The sequence below is a fragment of the Cervus canadensis genome, chromosome 7 (assembly GCF_019320065.1).
Source record: "Cervus canadensis isolate Bull #8, Minnesota chromosome 7, ASM1932006v1, whole genome shotgun sequence".
In the NCBI taxonomy this organism is placed as follows: domain Eukaryota; kingdom Metazoa; phylum Chordata; class Mammalia; order Artiodactyla; family Cervidae; genus Cervus; species Cervus canadensis.
In genome coordinates this window covers 42,023,743-42,045,133 of record NC_057392.1, presented here as the reverse complement: position 1 = coordinate 42,045,133, position 21,391 = coordinate 42,023,743, and the positions used below count along the sequence as shown (strand labels likewise).

At 35.9% G+C, this 21,391-nt stretch overlaps 1 protein-coding gene and 1 non-coding gene across 2 annotated transcripts in view; one reads left to right on the top strand and one right to left on the bottom strand.

The window, feature by feature from the left end:
• Positions 1 to 19,810, top strand: part of RABL3 (RAB, member of RAS oncogene family like 3) — a 37,877-nt gene extending 18,067 nt beyond the window's left edge. Inside the window, exons 3-8 of the mRNA XM_043473076.1 lie at positions 3,146 to 3,275; positions 7,178 to 7,292; positions 9,646 to 9,796; positions 14,557 to 14,628; positions 17,875 to 17,913; positions 18,510 to 19,810. Of these exons, the coding sequence (XP_043329011.1) occupies positions 3,146 to 3,275; positions 7,178 to 7,292; positions 9,646 to 9,796; positions 14,557 to 14,628; positions 17,875 to 17,913; positions 18,510 to 18,575 (573 nt within the window). The 3' untranslated portion in view covers positions 18,576 to 19,810. The remainder of the gene's footprint in view (positions 1 to 3,145; positions 3,276 to 7,177; positions 7,293 to 9,645; positions 9,797 to 14,556; positions 14,629 to 17,874; positions 17,914 to 18,509) is intronic.
• TRNAC-ACA lies at positions 13,111 to 13,182 on the bottom strand. Its single transcript has one exon. It is a non-coding gene; the product is annotated as a tRNA-Cys (tRNA).
• Positions 19,811 to 21,391: the final 1,581 nt, after the last annotated feature.

Genomic DNA, 21,391 nt, shown 5'->3' with positions numbered 1-21,391 from the left:
TTGGTGAGAACATTTACATTTTGCTCTCTTAGCATATTTCAGTTGTACAATAGAGTGTTCCCAACTACACTCAACCACATTGTATATCCTCAGACCTTATTACTTTAGAGCTGAAAATTTGCACCTTTTTACCAAATTCTCCCTATTTCCCCCACCTCTGCAACTCCTGGCAAACACTTTTCTGTTTTCTGTTTCTATAAGTCTAGCCTTTTATTCAAATTCCACATATAAGTGATAGCATGCAGTATTTTTTTTTTTCTCAGTCTGGCTTATTTCACTTAGCATAATTCCCTCGAGATCCAACCATGTTGTTGCAAATGGCAGGATTTCCTTTTTTCTCATGGTTGAATAATGGAAGAATATTCCCTTCCCACAGTTTTATATCCTATCTTCTCCATTCATCGTCCATTAACAGACACTTGAATTGTTGTCATGTCTTGACTGTTGTGCAGTATAACATGAGAGTGCAGATAATCTCTTCAGCATCCTGTTTTCATTTCCTTTGGATATATACCCAGAAGTGGAATTGCTAGGTTATATGGTAGTTCTATTTTTAACTTTCTGAGGAACGTTAATTCTGTTTCCATAGTGGCTGAACCAGTTTATATTGCCATCAACAGTGCAGAAGGGTTCCCTTTTCTCCACATCCTTGCCTACACGCGTTATCTCTTTGTCTTTTTGGTAACAGCCATATTAAGAGATAGGAGGTGCTGTCTCATACCTTTAATTTGCATTTCCCTTCTGATTAGTGATATTGAGCAACTTTTCAGGTATTCGTTGACCATTTGTCTTCTTTGAAAAACTCTGCCCATTTTTAAAATTGGGTTGTTTGGGGGTGTTTTTGCTGTTGAATTGTATGATTTCTTTATATATTTTGGGTATTAACCCTTTATCAGATATATGATTTGCAAATATTTTATCCCATTCCATAGGATGCTTTTTCACTTTGTTGCTTGTTTCCTTTGCTGTATAGAAGCTCTTTTATTTGATGCAGTCCCACTTGTTTATTTTTTTGCCTTTGTTGGCATGTATATTTCTAAAAAAGACAAATTCTTAAAAGATTCCGATGTACACCCCTGAACCACCGTGTTATAATCTGGTTCTTGTCTATATTCTAATAGATAAAGTTGCCATATATCAGATTTCATTTCTGAGTAATAATATGGTACAAGCAATAAGTGCTTATAAAGTCTAGACCATAAATAAGAGAGAGATTTTAGAGTTTACTCTGAGTAAAAGTCATTGGAGAGTTTTGAATTGAAGGGGGATATGATCTAAGTTGCATTTTGAAATGATCACTCTAGCTACTATATGCAGAACAAATGAAGAGTGGTGGGAAAGTGAGTCACTGAGGCTCTAGTGGGGAAAGCAGTTAGATGATTACATTAATTCAGGCAAAGAGATAGAGGTTTTGAGGGTGTTAATAGTAGTGATGGTGAGAAATGAATGGGTCTTGAGTATATTTTTAAGACAAAAGCAACAGGATTTGCTGACAAATCAGATATGTAGTGTGAGAGGAGTTAAGTTTTAAGTTAAGAATTCAATCTTAAGTTTTTGGTCCTTCAAGTAACTAGAAGGCTAGAATTGCCTCTTACTGAAGCAGAGAAAATGGGAGAAGAATGGGTTTGGGAGGAAGATTGGGATATAATTTTTAAATATTTATAATTTGAGGTGCCTTTTGGACATCCTAATTGTAATCTGGTGAATGGAGTGATAAGTCTGAGGTGGAATGGACTGATCCAGCATGGATGTAAATTGCAGATGAATTCTTTACCATTTGAGCCACCAGGAAGCTCATCGACATATTTATGACATTTTAAATCATAAGGTTAGATGATACTGTCAAAAAAGCAGATGTTGATAGAGACTCAAGAACTAAACCTTGGAACACTCTAACAATTAGAGGTTAGAGAGATGAGGACAACCCAAATGGAGACAGAAAAGGATTAGGCAGTGAGGTGGGAAGAAAAGCAGAACAGTATAATATCCTATAAGTTAAGTGAAAAAGTACTGAAAGAGGAATGATTAGTTTTATCAGATAGTAGAGTAAGATGAAAACTGTTCACTGATCATTGGATTTAGCAATATGGAGTCTATTAGTGACCTTGATAAGGAACATTTCAGTGGGGTGATTGGGACAAAAGTTATGACAGGAATAAATTCAAAACAGAATGTAAAGAAACGAACTAGAGACTGTTGAGAAGAGACAACTCTTTGGAGGGCTTTTGTTATAAAAAGTAATAGAGAAGTGGTATGGTAGCTCAGGGAAGACATGAGGTCAAGTTTTAAGATGGGAAAAATTATGGCATGTTTGTTTGATGATGGGAATTATCAAACAGAGAGGGAAAATGTGATGATGAAAAAGAGAATTGATAGAACTACCTCTTTGATAAGAAAGAAGAAATAGGATTTCATGCTTAAGAAGGGGATTTGGCCTTAGGAACACAGACAGTTATCTATAAGAGCTGCAAGGAAAGCAGATTATATGGGTACAGATGCAGAGAGTAGATAGATAAGGGAAGAGCAAGTTGTAGACATTCTTTTCTGATTGCTTCTTTTTGGGGAAGCAAGCTTATAAGCTGTGCTTGAGGATAGGAGTTATTGGAAATTGGAAAAAGAGGAGTAAGCGTGAAATAGTTATCTAGGAGTGGAAAAGTAGAAACCGACTATGGAACTGACTAAAGGACAGCTTCAAAGGTAGACTGGAATTTAAAGTGAATCCAGTTAGCTTGAATTTATATTTTTCTGAACATTATGTTCAATTGCAGACATGGAATACAGGAAAAGGTGGATATAATCAAGATTGAAATGTTGTTTGGTGAATACTATGTTGGGGGGTGGGGTGGAGTGACAAAAATGACAAATCATGGAACTTTTGCTTTGTTAGGAAGGAAGTGAAGATTTGGAAGTGGAAGGGAGAACTTTGGAAGATGTTAGGAACAATGAACTACAGGAACCTTTGGGGTCGGAGATTATTATTAGAGTTGGAGTAGTAGAGAGAAGAAGCTGAAAAGACGGGAGGTGGTAATCAGAGTCAGAGGGCAAGCTGCTGATATGGAAAGGTCCAGTGCTTTAAGCTGGAATGAGGAGGCTTACCAGTTTTCTTAGTGGCTATAATAATTATTCTGATGGATTGATTTGTTAGGTTCATGACTACAAAGAAGGAACTCCAGAGGAGAAGACCTACTATATAGAACTGTGGGATGTTGGAGGCTCTGTGGGCAGTGCCAGCAGTGTGAAAAGCACAAGAGCAGTGTTCTACAACTCTGTAAATGGTAAAGCTTTTTTTATTTTTACCATATTTTAGTGGTCTCAGATCATCTGATGTGGAATGCCGGACTCAGTTTAAGAAAGATATAGTATATTCACAGCTCTTAAATCTGCACAACGCATTCCAGTTTGTGTTTTCTAGATTCTGACTATGTATTTCAGAACATTAGATATTTGCTTTGTCTAGGTACTTCTGTTTACATTATTGTCATAATCTAAATATTGAGACATAAAATTGTATTTTAGGTACTCAACATAAAACATGGAACTTTCAAAACACTGTCCCCTGGGAGTGCTTGCTTTTGCTTTAGTCAACTGAGTATATACCATTAGGAGTCTCATGGTCTAAGTCAGATGTCACAGAGATACTGAGATTTCTTTTGTCTGCTCGTTAGAGGCCTATGTAATTATAAAAGCTACCTAAGGATGTTTTCAGGGGTGCAGAAATTTCATCCAGTTGTGTACAAATACCTGGAGCAGACTTCCAGATAGAATGTGTATGTAATGGGACATGATTGCAGTTCATAGAGTGCCTACTCTGTGTCAAGGAACTAAACTATAGGCACCTGTGATTTACCTGTGGTTGGTTTTTTTTTTTAATCTTTTTTAAATTCAGTTTTTACCTTTTTTTTTTTTACTGTGATGTATAATTTCAGCTTCTCTTTGATTGGTGTACCAACAGATTTAGCATCTTACCCTTCCTTTCTGATAGATGCTTAGTTATTAATTGGGCTTCATTTATACTATACTTAGACCTCGTTCAATAATAGGTAAGCATTGTAATTATTCAGTACCATCTTCATTACTTATATTCCTCTTTCAATATCTTAGCTCCCATATCATAAGGTTTTTGTAGATGCTACAAAAAGTAGAGAAGGCTCTTGTCACTGGATACATACTATAGAATACAGGATGAGTTGTGTCAGTTGTATCAGACCTGTGTCACATTTAACTCAGAATTCTATCTGAAAGTGTCACAATGTAACTGAAGAAACAAAATATTCATAAATGAAACAAAATAGTTTAAGATGGTGACATTGATATATGATATCATAATACATGATAAAGTACATGATAATAGCATGTGTTAATAGAATATATAAGTGAAAAAACATATAAGACTGGTATAGTGTTAGGTGACTAATGTTAAAGAGCAGGAGAGAAAGAAATGAGGCCTGGTTTATTATATTGGTCAAACGACTTGTCAACATTGGCATCAATCTGATTTGGCAAAGAGAAGTTTGGATAAATGACACTTTTGCTGTTTGATCTTTTTGAGAAAGAATTAGGATAAAAATTATAAATAAATAATAAAGTTAAGGACTATTCAACCCCTAGAAACTTCATGGAATTCTGAGTTGTAAACTTAGTAAGTACTGAAGAAATCCATCTAAATCCATATTTATTTGGTTATCTTTTTTATACCTACTATCCATTAGTGATTTGTATCTTCCTTGAATATTATTGAAGTAATTTCATGTACGCTGTATTAGTTTTACAGGTAAAACTGAGATACATTCCTGCTTCTTAAAAAATAATCCCTGTTAGGAACAGTCTTAATAGGGAAATCACAGACACAGAAAACGAAATTATGATTACCAAAGAGAAAGGTGGGGAGGAATAAATTAGGAGTTTGGGATTAGCAGATACAAATACTACGTATAAAATAGATAAATAATAAGGTCCTACTGTATAGCACAGAAAACTATATTCAACATCTTGTAATAACCCTATAATGGAAAAGAATCTCATATATATATGTATAAATATATCTGAATCACTTTGCTGTACATTTGAAACTAACACAGTATTGTAAATCAATGATACTTTAATTTAAAAAAAAGAGAGAGAGAAATCAGTTTCTGAGTTCTTTGAGCCTACCTCTGGAAGATTTCTCTTGTTAGAAGCATACAAGGTTCTTTACTCAATCTACCATCCTTAGTTTTCTAAGAAACAGAGCATAAGGATCATTCCATTCAAATACACAGTCTGTTCTTAGCAATAACTTTCTTCTCTCAATATCCTACCTCTTCCCACTTGATGATTGAGGCTGATAATCCCTAAAGGAGACTTGTAAAGTGTCTCTCGCTTTCTGTTTTTAAAGATTTAGCACATATTCTGATCAGCTGTCACCCTGACTTCTTTCCTTTGGGCCTCACTGTGTCCTTTCTAGCTCATAATCTACAAAGCATGGACTCTCAGCCCAAATGAAAGAAGGGACATAAGGAAAAGGGTGCTCAGTGCCCTTAAAAACTCAAAAGCCATAAATATAGATCCTCAAAACTTCTAATAACTCATTTAGGTCTTGGTAATTTTTTCACTCTCCCAGCCAAACCCACTCATATGTTGGTATTTATACCTAGGAAATAAGGAGAGGAGAAAGTATCTGCCATTCCTTTGCCCCGAAGTGACTTTATTCTGCTTTCCTCCAGTCTTTTACTGTCAGATTACTTGATTTCAAATCCCGGCTGCCCCACTTACCAGCCTCTCTGAGCCTATTTCCACATGTGTAAAATAAAGATAATAATTCTTATTTCATAGAACTGTTCTGAAAATCAAATTAGATGACACATGGAAAGCAAAATATGTAGTACATAAATACTGAATAAATATTAGCTATAATTTTTTTTTTTTTTTTTTTTTTAGCTATAATTTTTAATAGTAGCTCTTGATTCCTTTTTAAGTCTGTCCTTGTTTCCTTAATGCGTATTAGAGCCCCTCATTGAGGAAGGTGGAGTGAATGCAGTTGGACCGAGGGGCCAGTGTCAGATCTCTGTTTGTTCCAGATGCCAGGAGAGATCCAGATTTAACTTGAGCCACCTGGAACTAGTCAACTATAACTTGTGCAAGCACCTTAGTTGTACAGTGTCTGTAAAACCTAGAGGAGCCAAATAATTCTAACTCTCATGCCCTTCTTTTTTCATATTTACATATCTTACATCTTGAAGATGGAAGAATCATCAGTTTCACATTCTCTCTTCACAGTAGAATCTGGGTAATATAGGAAAGAGTTGGGGTTTGTTTAAAAACATATAGTCTCTTGACTCTAAATTTCACTAGGCATTAAAACATTTCCTCTATTGTATATATTGTATCATAATTACCTGCTTTGCCTTTCTGTCTAGGATCTTAGCTGATTCTATTTAATTGTACTTCTCAACCTCATATTTTACAGTTTTTCTCAGTCTCTAGAAAGTCCATCTATTTTCTACTGTTCATACTTCTTAACTATCTTTTCCTGTCTCCTTGTGGCATATTTCTTTTGCTATGTTTTAACTAAATCTCTTACAGATTGAGCAAGCTTACATAGCTAGGCATTAATTCAGAGAACTAAATGATTAGACTTTTAAGTTGATTAGGTCCACGTAACCTTCAAGAAAACATCTTGTCAGCTAAAGAATAGCAGTTTGTATTAAATTAAATCAATACCACTTAAATAAATTTTTATTATTAAATATTTTAATGAGTGTAAATAATAGGTGTATGTATGGTGTCTATGACAGATGCATAGTGTAGAAAAATAATCTTTTTGAATGAATATAATTTCTTCTATACTTATAGTAATTTTGATTCTTTTTATTGATGAAGTAGTTCTTTAATTAGGACCAGGCAGAGTAGGCACTCATTAAGTGTTTAATGAAGGAAAAAAAAGACATTCTAAGAGCTTAATGAAATTTTTGTCAGCTCTTGTAGAATTTTTCTTAAAGTTATATAACTGACAAAGAAAAAACTTTAGTTAATTATTTTTGAATAATTATTTGCAAGAACTTACAGAGGAAATTTTTAAATAATCATGTCTGAGTTTGTTAGTCATACCAGAATGCATTCATTAAGCAATCTAATGCTTGTCACTTGTGAAATGAAGAGGAAATGTTAAAATATTGACATTATTTTCTGATTATTTTAGGTATTATTTTAGTGCATGACTTAACAAATAAGAAGTCATCCCAAAACTTGTACCGTTGGTCATTGGAAGCTCTAAATAGGGATTTGGTGCCAACTGGAGTCTTGGTAACAAATGGGTAAGCCCAAATTGCTTCACAATTGGTTTGAAATGCTATAGCAGTCACAAGAATGTACCTTCCAAAATAATCATTTTGTAAGATGTTTGACTGACAAATATTTTCTCCCGGTCTGTAGTTTGTCTTTTCATTCTCTTAGCAGTATCTCTCACAAAACAATAATTTTTCATTTTGGTGAAGTCTAGTTTCTCTTTTTTTCCTTTATGTATTGTGTTTTGAGAATCATGTATAACAACTGTTTGCCTAATCTGTGTTTCTTTTAGAAGTTTTATAGTTTTTGGTTTCCTTCTAGATCTGTGATTCACTTTGAATTAGTTATAATGTTGTGAGGGTTTAGTTGAGGATGACTTGTGTATCTGAGTGTCACGTTCCAAATTATTTGTTTTTCTGAATTCTTATCTTCTCCAGAATGGTAGATAAATACAGTAGTCTGAAAGATGCAAGGTTTTTTTGTTTTTGCCAAAGTGGTATTGTACGTATAATATGAAAACCTGGTTATCTGTCTCTTTTGATGTTATTATCAGGCTTATCCATTCATGATAAAATTCCTAATTTGTTTTTTACCTAATGATTTGAAAAGAAAAAAAGGATTTCAATACCAAATTTCAAATTGAATATAAGATTTAATGAAAGAAAATGAGCGAAAAGGAAAGCTAAAAAAAGAAATGAGAGAACAGATTGTGTGTGTATATATTTATATATATATTTCATATAACATATATGTTATGTTACATATATACAGTAAATATATGTATGTTAACTTGCAAAAGATTATGAAAGACTGCAAGTGACAAAAAAATATATGTGTCAAAGATGATGTTTGTTAAAATACATACAAATATTTGTATGTAAGCCAAAGTTAGAGTATGGGGCGGGGAGGTCCTAAAGGAGGACACTTTCAAAGCTTTATTCTCGGGACTTCCCTGGCAGTCTAGTAGCTAAGACTCCACACTCCCAATGCAGGGAACCCAAGGTTCAATCTCTGGTCAGGGAACTAGATCCTACATGCCTCAACTAAGAATTCGCACACTGCAACTAAAACTTGGTACAACCAAATAAATAAACATATACTTTTTTTTTTTAAGAACTTTATTCTCTAATAAAGCAATTTTCAGTTTTGGACCATGTCTCCTAAGTCAGCGTTGATGTTGGTAAGAAGAAACAAAAGCCTTGAACTCAAACTGTTATTGGTTTGATGCAGTAATTAGAATGATAACATTTTTATGAAATGGGAGGTAAAATAGTTCAAAACAATTGAGCTCCAAGGCTGAACAGTAATTGAGGCTCTGTAAGATTATTGTGAAGGGCAAAGAGATTTGGTAATTTTATACACACATATACACAAGATTTAGATTATTTAAAGAGAAAGAAAAGTAATGCCAAAAGAAGGAAAAAGCTGTGCTCACCTGGTTTATATTGGTTGGGTTATGCACTATTGATTTATTGACATAAGGTGTTGCAACCAGATTTTGCTGACTGTTATAAACTGAGCTTATACTATGTCAGAAATCAAAATCTGTTTTTATTTCTCATACGTGAGTAGAATTTATATTAACTGAATAACATTGGGCTGTATGTTCCTTTCAGTAATAGAGTGACCCAGGGCCACCAACCCCAAGTGATTCTTACTGCCTGTTCTTTGTCTCCGTGGCTCTCATGTCAGGGCAGACAACTATTTGTTGCTTAATTCTTTCCTTTTACTAATTTTACATTTAAACTGTTTCCTGTTTCTTTCCCTTTCCATTTGTTGAATCCATCTTTCCCCAGGCAGTAGCATCAGCTATGGTTGATTTATTCCGGCCTTCAGCATTCCTATTTCTTATTTTCCTGAAATGATCTATTTTTCTTTGCTATTCACATGCAGAAATAAGTATGGTGGATGTAAAGCTTATGTGTACTCCAGAAGGTACCCAGAAGCTTGGCATTCCCCTCTGCCAAAGTCTTGACTGCGTGCTAGGTTCCTGGGTTTTCTGTCCACTGAGGTTTGAATCCACTCTCTATATCTCAGAAAAATTTCTGAGCTGTTAGCCTTAGAAGACAGAGTTTTAGGAGAAGTCAGTCAGCCTACTTTCATATATCTAGTGGGCTCTCAATTTATTCAAGTAGTCCATAAGACCCAGGGACAAATTTTGAGTAGCTGAATTAATAGTTGGAACTTGAAAGATGATGAAGACTGACTGAAAAATGAACAGGCATGTGTAAGAAATTGGGAGAAAAGTAGGTTTACAGGTGAAGGGTGAGCAAGAGTTAGTGAAGTATATGTAAAATAGTATAAGCTAGTTACATTTAAATATTACACATCTACATCAGAAAAGGTAAATTCTATTCACCTCTTCATTATTATTTATCACAGGGATTATGACCGGGAACAGTTTGCTGATAACCAAATCCCATTGTTGGTAATAGGGACTAAACTGGATCAGATTCATGAAAACAAGCGTCATGAAGTTTTAACTAGGACTGCTTTCCTGGCTGAGGATTTCAATGCAGAAGAGATCAACTTGGTGTGTATTTTCACTAATGAATGCTTTATTATCAGGAAAAGGCAAAACCAAAGACTTCACAAATTACATATTCACAGAAGAAGCTTTATATTTGAATCAGGCATTTGGGTTTTAGTCCAAACAGTAGTGAAGACTGGAGCCATACAGATTATGAGATGGGCACAGCCTCCTTGTGTGCTGATCTGTTGCAATGTTCAGACTTTGTTGTAATGTAAATCACGGCTTTTTCTTGAAAAGATCTTCAAAAATCACACCAAAATCAAAATAATTAAGATGACAAAGAGTGGTCACTGATACTGTGCGTTGTTTATTCTTGCTTTAGAAAAGCCTCTTAGCTTCTTAAACTAGAGAGTTTACCTTAAAGGGAAAACAAACATACAAATGAGAAAGTTACAAACTGTAAACTAGGAGTGCTTCATAAGCATTCGTTCATATATACTTATATATATTTATACCATGAATTGAGTCCCTTCTTGAGATATTTAGGTCAATTAAAACTAGACTTTAAAAAGGCTAGGAAAGTTCTCATATAAGCCAGTTAGTGTTGCTGAGGGAATGATCCTGGCCAGCAGTTTCAGTCATGGTTTATATGTCATTGTTTACAAGTAGGATTTCTGCAATATATCAGTGTACTGGTATTTCAGCCATGGTGATGCTGGTTTAATACAACTAAAGGCTAGCGTTAATTAAGCACTTATTGGTGCCAGGCACACTGTTTTAGTACTTTATGTACATTGTCTCACATGCATCATTGTCACATCAACCCTAGAAGATAGGTACTATAAGTATCTCCATTTTAAAAATGAAGAAAGAAGGTAACGATAACCCTATATGTGAGACAGCAAAAGAGACACAGATGTGTAAAACAGTCTTTTGGACTCTGTGGGAGAGGGCGAGGGCAGGATGATATGGGAGAATGGCATTGAAACATGTAAACGATCATATGTGAAACAAATCACCAGTCCAGGTTTGATGCATGATACAGGGTGCTCAGGGCCGGTGCACTGGGATGACCCGGAGGGATGGGATGGGGAGGGAGGTGGGAGGGGGGTTCAGGATGGGGAGCACATGTACTCTCATGGCGGATTCAAGTCAATGTATGGCAAAACCAATACATGTTGTAAAGTAAAATAAATTAATTAATTAATTTTAAAAAATAAAAATGAAGACTAGAAGCAGAGAGGGGTAACTAAGCCAAGGTTACACAGGTGGAACCAGGTGCTCTAACTCCAGAGCCTGTGCTCTGCAATTAAACCTATTTTCCATTTAATTATCCTTCAACTAACATTTAGAATCTTGGATCTGAAAGAATTGTTAGAAATCATCTAGATCACCAAGTACCCAAACCTGACTGCATATGCATATTACCAACAGTATTTGTGAAAATTTTTGAATAAGTGCCCTACAACCGGAGCTTTTTATTCATAAGGTGTGACAGAAGGACCAGGACTCTGTAATTTTAACAAATGACTCAGGTGATTCTGATGCCCTTTTTCTGTGATTCAACATTGGTGAACGCTGCTAGGTTCAACCCCACCTCTACCCCCATAACTGAGTTAGCTTCTGCCTGACATTCCACTGTTTGTTTGTTTTTTTTTAACAATCTGCTTTACAGTGGAGGTGCTTTTTTTTCCTCAGCTGTCCGCATTATGTCCCAGGTAGTCAGGACTGGACCATCATAGTCCAAAGAATTCCTATTACATAGAATATATAATATCTTTCTTGAAGAAGTGCTGAGGTTACTTTTTTGAACATTGTTTCCAAAGGGAAATTTGCCATTCAATAGGCCTAATTTGTTCCAGCAATTACTTTTAATGTATTTTAGAATGTATCTGTTTCAGTAGCTGTGAGTTTCTATGACAATCACCTAGCTATATGCTTTTCCTGTTTTACTTGCAAAGGCAGGGCCATCTTTAATTGTTATCAAGATGTAAAGGTACTCAAATAGTGGTACTTTGGCACACGTGGTCTCCACAGTGTTCACATACAACATACTTAAAGCCTTCAATCAGCGTACACTGTCTAGAACACAGAAGAAACAACAAGAGGGTCTTGAGGATGCAGAGAAGAAAAAAATGAGGAGGAAAGTTAGATAAACTTTTCAAAAAGAGATAGCAGTCAAAAAGACTCAGCAAGTAAATATAAAGTCTCAAATAAAAACTGATTTAAACAGTATTAATGCTAACATCTTTGGTTCCTATATGAATTTACTTAACATTACTAAACAGTAAGAATTAACATAATTGTATACCTCAGAGATAGAATCAAAGCTATCTTGTGTTTGGGGTGGGGGAAGGCAAATTGTTTAAATTATAAACAGGGAGGCGATTACTTATTGTTTTAAATCCTGGTAGGCTTGTTGTGGGCTTCCCTCATAGCTCAGTCGGAAAAGAATCTGCCTGCAATGCAGGAGACCCAGATTTGATTCCTGGGCTGGGAAGATCCCCTGGAGAAGGAAATGGCAACCCACTCCAGTATTCTTGCCTGGAGAATCCCATGGACAGAGGAGCCTTGCAGGATACAGTCCATGGTCGCAAGAGTTGGACACAACTTAGCAACTAAATCACCACCAGGCTTATCATGTCTAGCACAAATTTTTCTCTGTTATGTGTTTACTTCAAAGTGATCATTCTGAAGCATCTTCCCTAGTTAAGATTTCTTTCTCAAGCTTAGGCAAGCATTTAGAGCTATTAGTTTTCAGGCTTTGCCCTTAGTCATGATCAGTAGCAGATAGTTTATAGTTCTTTGAGATCAAAAATTCTCATCCTAAAATTATAGGATTTCTCTAGCCTGGTCAACTTGAAATTGTTGAAGTAAGTTTTGGAGAGGTTTTGTTTTTTGTTTGATGTTTGATTTAATTTTTTTATTTCGTACTTTAGCTGTATGTGGAATCGTCTGAAGTCTTTTAACAGTCTGACGATTGTGTAACCAATATCCCTTTTGTAAAACATATCTACTTAAGGTTTGTCTTTTATATGCCCCAGCTACTATATAAATGTTCAAACATTATTTCAAATACAGTGGATTACACAATATTTCAGTCTATTTAATCCGTATATGGAATTATCTTTTATTATGTTAAGTGCTTTTGTGTCTAAAAATTCCATCTGATGGCATTTTCTTGGAATGAAGAAAGAAGGAAACTAGTATTTCAGTACCTGCTATGTGCCGGAGATGCATTAAGAAAGTGAAGTCGCTCAGTCGTGTCTGACTCTTTGCGACCCCATGGACTGTAGCCTACCACACTCCTCTGTCCATGGGATTTTCCAGGCAAGAATACTGGGGTGGGTTGCCATTTCCTTCTCCAGGGGATCTTCCCTACCCAGGGATGGAACCTGGGTCTCCTGCATTGTAGGCAGACGCTTTACCATCTGAGCCACCAGGGAAGTCCTAGACATGCATTATCTCCTTTAATTTTCACAAAAATCCTATGAGATGAGTATTGCCATCCCCATTTCACAAATTAGTAAGCTTAACTTTAAAGGTTTTGTAACCTAACCAATGTCACACAATCTAGAGATACTGGGATAGATACTCAGGTTCAGAGCCTGCTGGCTTCTGAGACCTCTGATTTTTCTTTTACTCTACAATCTTTGAAAAGTTATTGTAGTCTCTTTTTTTCTTTTGAGGTTTTGGAAAATGTATTTTAGCTTCTAACCAAAATTTAAAACGTGAGCCTTGAAATGTTGTATATTGGTAAAATAGATGATTGTTATAAAATATATTGGAAAGGAATCATGTGGGTATTTATCAGAATAAATTACAAATAAATTACAGTCAGAATAAATCCAACAATAATTAGGTCCCAAGGAACACAGATGATTTATAACTGAAAAATTAAATACTGTCCTGGCAAAGAAGCCTGTATCATATCCCCATGGTTGGGTTTTAAGTGGCATTTGAGATAAAAATCGCAGTAATCAGTCTCTTGAGGTGGCAAGTCAGTATTGACAAGCGAAGGCAATTCAACATTGGATTTCCAGGAAAAGGATAGTAAACCACTTAAGGTCTTTACTAATCATTGGAATGTACTATCATTATACTATTTCAGATTATTTTGTCTTTTCAGAGCCCCATTTTCTCTTCTTTATTCTAGTAATATCTGTTGTTTCTTATTTAATTACTATTAAAAATAATAACGGTATTTTAAAATAAACTTATTATCTGTTGTTTATTACTATCACAGTATATCTCTTGTTTACTGTTATCTCTACGGCCCACCACGGATGTGGCGCCTGCATTCAGTGAGTGAGGCGCCCCGGCAACTGCTCTGTTTTCTTCTCCTGTTACTCCTTTACTCCTTATTTTCATGCTTCCTACTCTTCCCAAGAACTTCAGAGTACTTAAGTTAGATGAGTACTGGTAAATAACTAGTATTAAATAGTGAAGTGTTATTTATTTTTGATAGCTCTGTTTCTGCTTTTCAAGGTAAATACAGGTAAGTCACGTAAGTAGTATCTTAGTTTTGTTGTTAGTAAGACATTACCAATCTTGTCTTCCTTTATGAAGTTATTTGATGATGAATACATTGGTTCAGTGTCCTCTAAAATTGCCTAAATAACAAAGAGTAAGTGGCCTTGTCTTCCTTTAGCACTTTCCTTTTTGCTCTGTGTATCATAATTTGAAAAATTACTTGAATGTTTTATGAGAGTATGATGCCTAATGTTTTATTATAGAAATGTGCAAGAGGAACAGTAATGACTAACAAAAAGCTTATGTTTCCCAGCGTTTAATTGTGGATCTTATGTTTTATCTCCTAGGATTGCACAAATCCACGGTACTTAGCTGCAGGTTCTTCCAATGCTGTCAAGCTCAGTAGGTTTTTTGATAAGGTAATGGCTTCAATTAAGTTATTTTTAAACTTAATTTATGTACCATGAGAGTTTAAATTCTTTGCAGAATGCTTTGTCTTTTTATTCCTTCATCCTGAACTTCACAGCTTGAATAATACTTGTTTTGAGCTCTCTTATCTGTTTGTATAATTGCTCAATTTCCTGCTGATGTGTTTATTCTATCCCCAGTGTTCTCTAAGCAAAGGATGAAACCTACCAGATTCAAATAGTTGTTTTTTTTAAGATACCTAATTCCCTCCTTAAAACAATTTATGTTTCCATATTTTCTAGCTCTTTTTGTACTCATTCACTACCCCGAAGCCCCCATAAAATGCACTAAACTGAGGAGATTCTACTTAAAGTCCTGAGTTATTTTGCTCACCCAGCTACTATTATTCTCCCACATAAATGTTACTATTACTTTTAAGGCTATGTCATCTTCTTGATTCCCTAATTTTCCCTATCAGAAACCTTTGCATTCCAGTTATTGACTCTTACCAGCATCATCTTGTTGTCCTGAACTGGAATGAAAATGTAGAATGATTCAGCATACTGGTAAATTAGAGCACTGTTTGTCTTTCCTTCACAAGGCCATGTCTCTGCATTGTATATAATATTGATCAAGTTAAACTGTTCACCCAATGTTGACATTGTGCAGTAAAGTGAAATAGGATGTATTTCTGTATTATTATTGAAAAAAGATTAATTTCTGTATTATATTTCCTTTATAAGTAAATTTCCCAAGAAAAAAATTCCCTCCTCATAGCTCTGTCTTATGAGTCTTTTTTCTTTTAGCTATTTAGAGATCTAAATATTTGGCTCTTTTGTCTAGTAGGTCAACATAAGATAGGCCCCACAGCTCATCCCTGTTTAAAATTAGACCACTGGGAAATTTTTGCTTCATTGCATAAACTCCCAACTGGTGTGTGGCAGAAAAGGTACAGGTGTACTGAGATGGTGATCCCTTCAGTTCTCAGAGCAGCCAAGGCCCCTGGGCTGGCTCTACCATTTACCCCATGTCACACACACATATTAGTATTCTCTAAATGTGCCATGACTGAAAAAAAATGGTAGGAAGCACTGCAAGGAACCAAATTTTCTTTCCACATTGTTTTCACAGTTAAAACATATGAGTTCCTATTTGGTTTAGATCCATGATCACCATGGTGACTCAGACAGTAAAGAATCCACCTGCCAATGCAGGAGACCCAGGCCCAATCCCTGGGTTGGGAAGATCCCCTGGAGAAGGGAATGGCTACCCACTCCAGTATTCTTGCCTAGAGAATTCTGTGGACAAAGGAGCCTGGTGGGCTAGAGTCCATGGAATCAAGAGTCAGACACAATTGAGTGACCAGCATATACCATCTGTGTCCCCTAGGAACATCTTATATTCATAGATCTGTGTCTGACATGGAAAGATCCCATAATATATTGTCTTAAATTTAAATAATTTGTTAATTTTATTTTTTACTTAAAAAAATTTTTTTTCTACTTTCTGGCCATACCTCATGGTATGTGGGATCTTACTTCCCCCACCAGGGATCGAACCCGTGGCCCCTGCAGTGGAAGCACAGAGTCTTAACCTCTGAGCCTCCAGGGAAGTTGCTTAAATCATTTATTAATTTTAAAATTAAAAAAATAAAATGTGATAAGTTATATCCCAGAAAAACAATGGATTATAGGCCAGTGTGATTCAAGTTGTCAGGCAAAGCTTTGCTTAAAAGAAAGACATTGGAGGGAACTTAGTTGGTTTTAAGAAGAGAGCAAGGTTTGATAGGAGAATAATAACACAAGTTGAGGGCAGGGAATTGTGAGCAAAAGGGAAAAGTAACTTCTCTTTTGGTTTCCTAAATCACAACAAAAGGTAGGTGGATTAAGAGGTTGGCCAGACCTCCAGATTGCGGTGGTTGGCTGAAAGCAAGGAACCTGGCAGCTAAATTTAACCCAGTTTTCTCTGCATCTTATCTTCCAGAATTTACAGGATTTCTTTTCCAAGAGGGTATCTAATCCTTTTCCACACTCCCTTCACTAGTAGTAATTCCTCTCCACTCTAGAGTAATAGAATTTTCCTGTCCTACCCTGGAGAGGAGAAAGAGAATCAGTTCTGTCATAGTTTTTGTAGGGTCAGGTATTTTAGATGTATACTAATCACTAACCAGCTTTTCTGCCTTTGAGGCCAGTGAATGCAGCCTTACCCTGAGTCTCTTGTGGCTAAAAGTAACTGAGCCATAGTCTTGAAGATAAAAAGAATCCAGGTGAGATGGCTGTCAGGCCAGTGGAAGCAAGCTGGTACAGGCCTGGAAGAAGACACTCTGCTTTATTCAGAAGAAATTCCTAGCTTCATAATTCTAGACTCTAATCTCTTAATCTCCAAATAATCTGTATTCTAATCTGCTGACCTTTTCTTAATCACAACAGCTCTGTGTAAAGAAAATAATACTGTCTCTGGTGACATTGCAGTTTCTCAAGTGTTAATCATGTAGACATGTGGTACTCTTAAATTCATTATATAAAGGCGTATGTTTTGAAGGCTTCTTTTCAGTAATAGTGATGGATTTTGCCTTATTTCTCCCATTGACCAAATACAAACAGTTCTGAAAGTAATGAATTATGGGTGCAGATTAAGTCCATAAGAAGTTAATTGACCGATTTTGATATTGTGTCATCTGTCTCCATTAAGGACCTACAGACTTTACAACTGTGGTTACTGGAGGGATATGGCAGTTGACTACGTTATACAGACAGAGACCTCTTTAAAGAATAGTTGTGCTATTGTAGTAGCAAAAATGCTTTGCTTTTTTTTTTAATTTGTTTTTTAATTGGAGGATATTGCTTTAGACTGTTGTGTTGGTTTCTGCCATACAGCAGATTGAATTATCTTATGGATTCTGTCTGGTGTCTTTTGGGGCTGACTGCTAGAGAGTTTTGAACCAAATTTGCAGCCAAATTTCCAGATTTACACTGGGAATTGCATGAGATCTCATGTCATTTTCTCTCGTTATTTAGTCGTTTTTGTTTGTTCATTTATTTTTTGACCTAACGTTAATGCTTTCTGGAACTAGAGACAGACTTTTATAAAGATACTTCCACAATCCTGACCCCCCTAGCACCAGACTTAACTCGGTGTAGTAGACGTCTGTAGACTCTTGACTTGGGTGTACTCCTTTTAGTGCCATCGGTGGTCAGCGTGCTTACTGCTTTTTCAAGGTATACATGCTAAGCCCTTGATATCTTTGTTTCTAACAGGTCATAGAGAAGAGATACTTTTTAAGAGATGGTAATCAGGTCTGTATCTATCTTTTTTGATAAAATGATTTCTTGAATTTGTGGAAAGGTTTGATTGATCTGAAATTAACTTCCAAATTCATTTTTTAGTTTTTTTTTTCAAGAAGTTAGGGTGACGGGGGAGTACTTTGCAGGCCCAACCAACTGACTTTCTTCTGTCTTCTTAAATACAGAAGAAAAACTCAGATCAAGGGAAAATAAGGGTCTTAGAAACAAGAAGAATCCAGAGATAAAGTTACATTATAAAATAATAGGAAATAATTTGCTTGAGACTGCAAAGGTACATATCCATAGTCTATCACAATGCAAATAATTCATATGAAAGTCCAGCAGGTGAGTATTGTGAGTTTCACCTTCATCCTGTCTGATTTAGATGACACTATCACCAATTGCTTGGCAAATGTTTTTCATTTTAGTAGAATTTATTTTTATTATTTAATCTGCTGTGATTTTCTGAGTAAAACCTCAAAAAGAGAGTTAAGAACAACAGCCTAATAATATACAGAAACAAAAAATAAGGAAAACAGTTTAAAAGCTATTAGCATTTGAACTCTGCCTGTTTTGAGTCCTAACATGATTCTCTTTCTTGCCTGCAGATTCCAGGCTTTCCTGATCGAAAAAGGTTTGGGGGAGGAACATTAAAGAGCTTACATTATGACTGAATTACACTCATCCTTTGGAAGAGTGAGCAAGCGGTGGCAGTTTTTCACAGCTTTCTTCTTGCTGTGTCGTTTATTAATGTCTCAACCTTTTAATGAAATCATCTTAAAATGCCACCCTTCAGCCTCACCCTTTAATGGAAAACTGAAAGGAAGTAACAGCGTGGGAGGTCCAGACTTTGTCCTCATTCTCTCTATTCTTCACCTTTCTGTCCCTGTTTATAGATTATATAAAAACCTTGTGGAAATATGAGATGTCAAAATGATGCAGTAAATGAGCAGTGACAGAATGCTGCAGAGAAAATTTACTCTTGCCTAGAACTGGAGGATTTTTATGGGTCTGTAATTTTCCCACACTCATTGCTGAAGGCTTAATTAAGTACTTCAGAAATGTATCTCCGTTGTTTTGCCTTCTGAGGGGAAAGGTTATGTTAACCAGCCCTGAGTTGTCCACCCCAAACAATCTCTGTCATTTTCAAAGAAGCAAAATGGTATTATTTAATTGTCTCCACCTTCATCACACACACAAGGATGCCTAATAATAGCAACCCTTGTCTCTCTCTCTTCTCTTTTGCAAATGGCTCAGTGGCTGGAAGAGGCAAACTAATAGCTGGAGTTAAATATAAATAGATTAATAATACATAGAGAACAGCAATACCAGTAAAGAAGAATTCTGCAAGAAATTGACAGCTCACTAAATCCTTCACTCTTTAGGTTACAGCTGTCTGCACCCTCTTACTGTTTTCTGTTTGGAAAAAGGCAGGGTGAAATCTAAGACCTGCACAAGGGCAGTAAGAGGGATTTACACCCTCTTCAGTTTTTATTTTTATTTTTGAAGGAAAAGTCAACTCCTAAAATGTCCCTTAACTATAGTCCATAAACTAAGAATATTATTCTTTGTGTTAACAATGCATTTATGGAGAGAAGTAAAAATAAGTTCCACAGCAACACATTTACATGAATTATGGACTAGGATTCTTGAATTTCATAATCTAAAATTTTTGGGGGCGGTGTGTGTGTATATGCATAACTGTTCATCGTTACTTTTTTTACCCATTGTTTTTGCTTGTATAATTCCCTTTGCCCCAGTTCTTTATTAATATATAAACCTGTTTTGCAAAAATTGTAATTTGCTGCCTTATTCAACAACACCTTTTCACACATATTCTCCCTCTAGCTTTGCTGTAAGACTCCACACTCCTGATTTTGCTCCATATTAAAGTATAATAATAATATAATACACAGTTTCAGCTTCTCCTTTTAAAACTAGGAAAAAAACACTAAATTCTCTTTCTGTTCCATACTCTGGAAGTCAAGGTGTGCTGAAAATGGATATCAAAATCACAATGTTAGAGAGTGCTTTTAGAACGGCAGTTTTGGGGATTGAGAAAGGATTTGAAAGCACTTTTCATCAGCTAGAATATTCTCCAGTCTTTCTTCACATCCTCCCCCACAAGAGTTAGCCCTGATTTCTTTTTTGACGTAGAGGAGAGCTATGTAAATCAGGATCTGTATGTGGAATTTGGCACAAGTATGTTGTGACAAAGGCTGTGCAGTTAGGAAGTAGAAACCAAATGCATACACACAGACCTAAACCAACTGAAGTTCTCTGTGTTCCTTTTTTAAAAAATAAATCAATAGCCCTTTCTTCCTCTTTGTTTCCCTTAATTAAGAAAAAGATCTATTCCAATTTCTGTATTTTCTCCCTTATTGAAAAATAACCCATCCCTGATGGCTTCAGGATCAACTTTGAAAAATTAACAGTACTCCACTCCATTTCTTCTTGCTGTCAGGCTTGACTCCTGAATTATAGTTTTCTAAGGAAAAATAATTTTTAATACTCTACAGTAAGTTTGTTGCAGTATAAGTAGCAGCAAAATAAGGTTGTTTGCCAAAATGAATGTTATTAGCCAGAGTTCAAAAAGAATCTTTTGAAGCATAATTTTTGCCAAGACTTCCTGAGACCTGCTCATAAAATTTGCTTTTAGGTAATAAACAAGTATAAACACCAAATACTTTCTTAGAAGTGTTAATTAAATCTTCAATTTTCTTGCTTTCTTGATGGAACAAATTGCTAGCAATAGAGAAAGTTTTTTGTTTTCCCCTGTAGTGATTCGGATGTCTAACCAGTGTTCTTACTCACTGTGGAGGCAACCAGATACAAAAACATCTGTCCATTCATCTGTCCCTCAGGTTGCTTGGTTTGCAACCCAGCTAAGGATATGGGTTGGTCTTTCTACTTCAGTGCTCTAAGGAAAGAGCTGCTCCCAAAGGGGTTGATCTATATCAGCTTTATTCAGGTTCTCAGAAGTCCCTGAACTTGAGGCATCTTTGATATAATCCAGGTGCCTTGACACTGCTGTTTTTCTATCCATTCTGAAAATGGACTTAATAGAACTGATGTGTTAGGCTGGGTTGTCAGACTGAGGTAAAGAGTTCCTAACCGGCCTCTATGATCAGAGGTTTTGAGTCTTGATTTCAATAGTGTGTGCTTTAGCACCCAGCCCAGGTAGGGCCTTGTATGTGTATCTAAATGCTGGTTTAAAGCACAGGTAGCAACTGTTTTGAGAAGTTTGAAGGTCTAACAGGATGTCTGCATTGATTTAATATCTGTTAAAATTCAAAGGAGGATACCCTTTGCGGGGAGGAGGAGAAGGAAATAAAAAATTCATTTCTCCCTAATCCCAAAACTGAGTTAAATTACTGTGGTAGGAGAGGAAGGGTTGCAGGAAGCCTAGTCCTGGGAGAACCCTGAACCTCACATATTACCCAGTATGTTGGCCTGATGCAGAATTGGGAGTTGGAGCCTACCAGGGCTG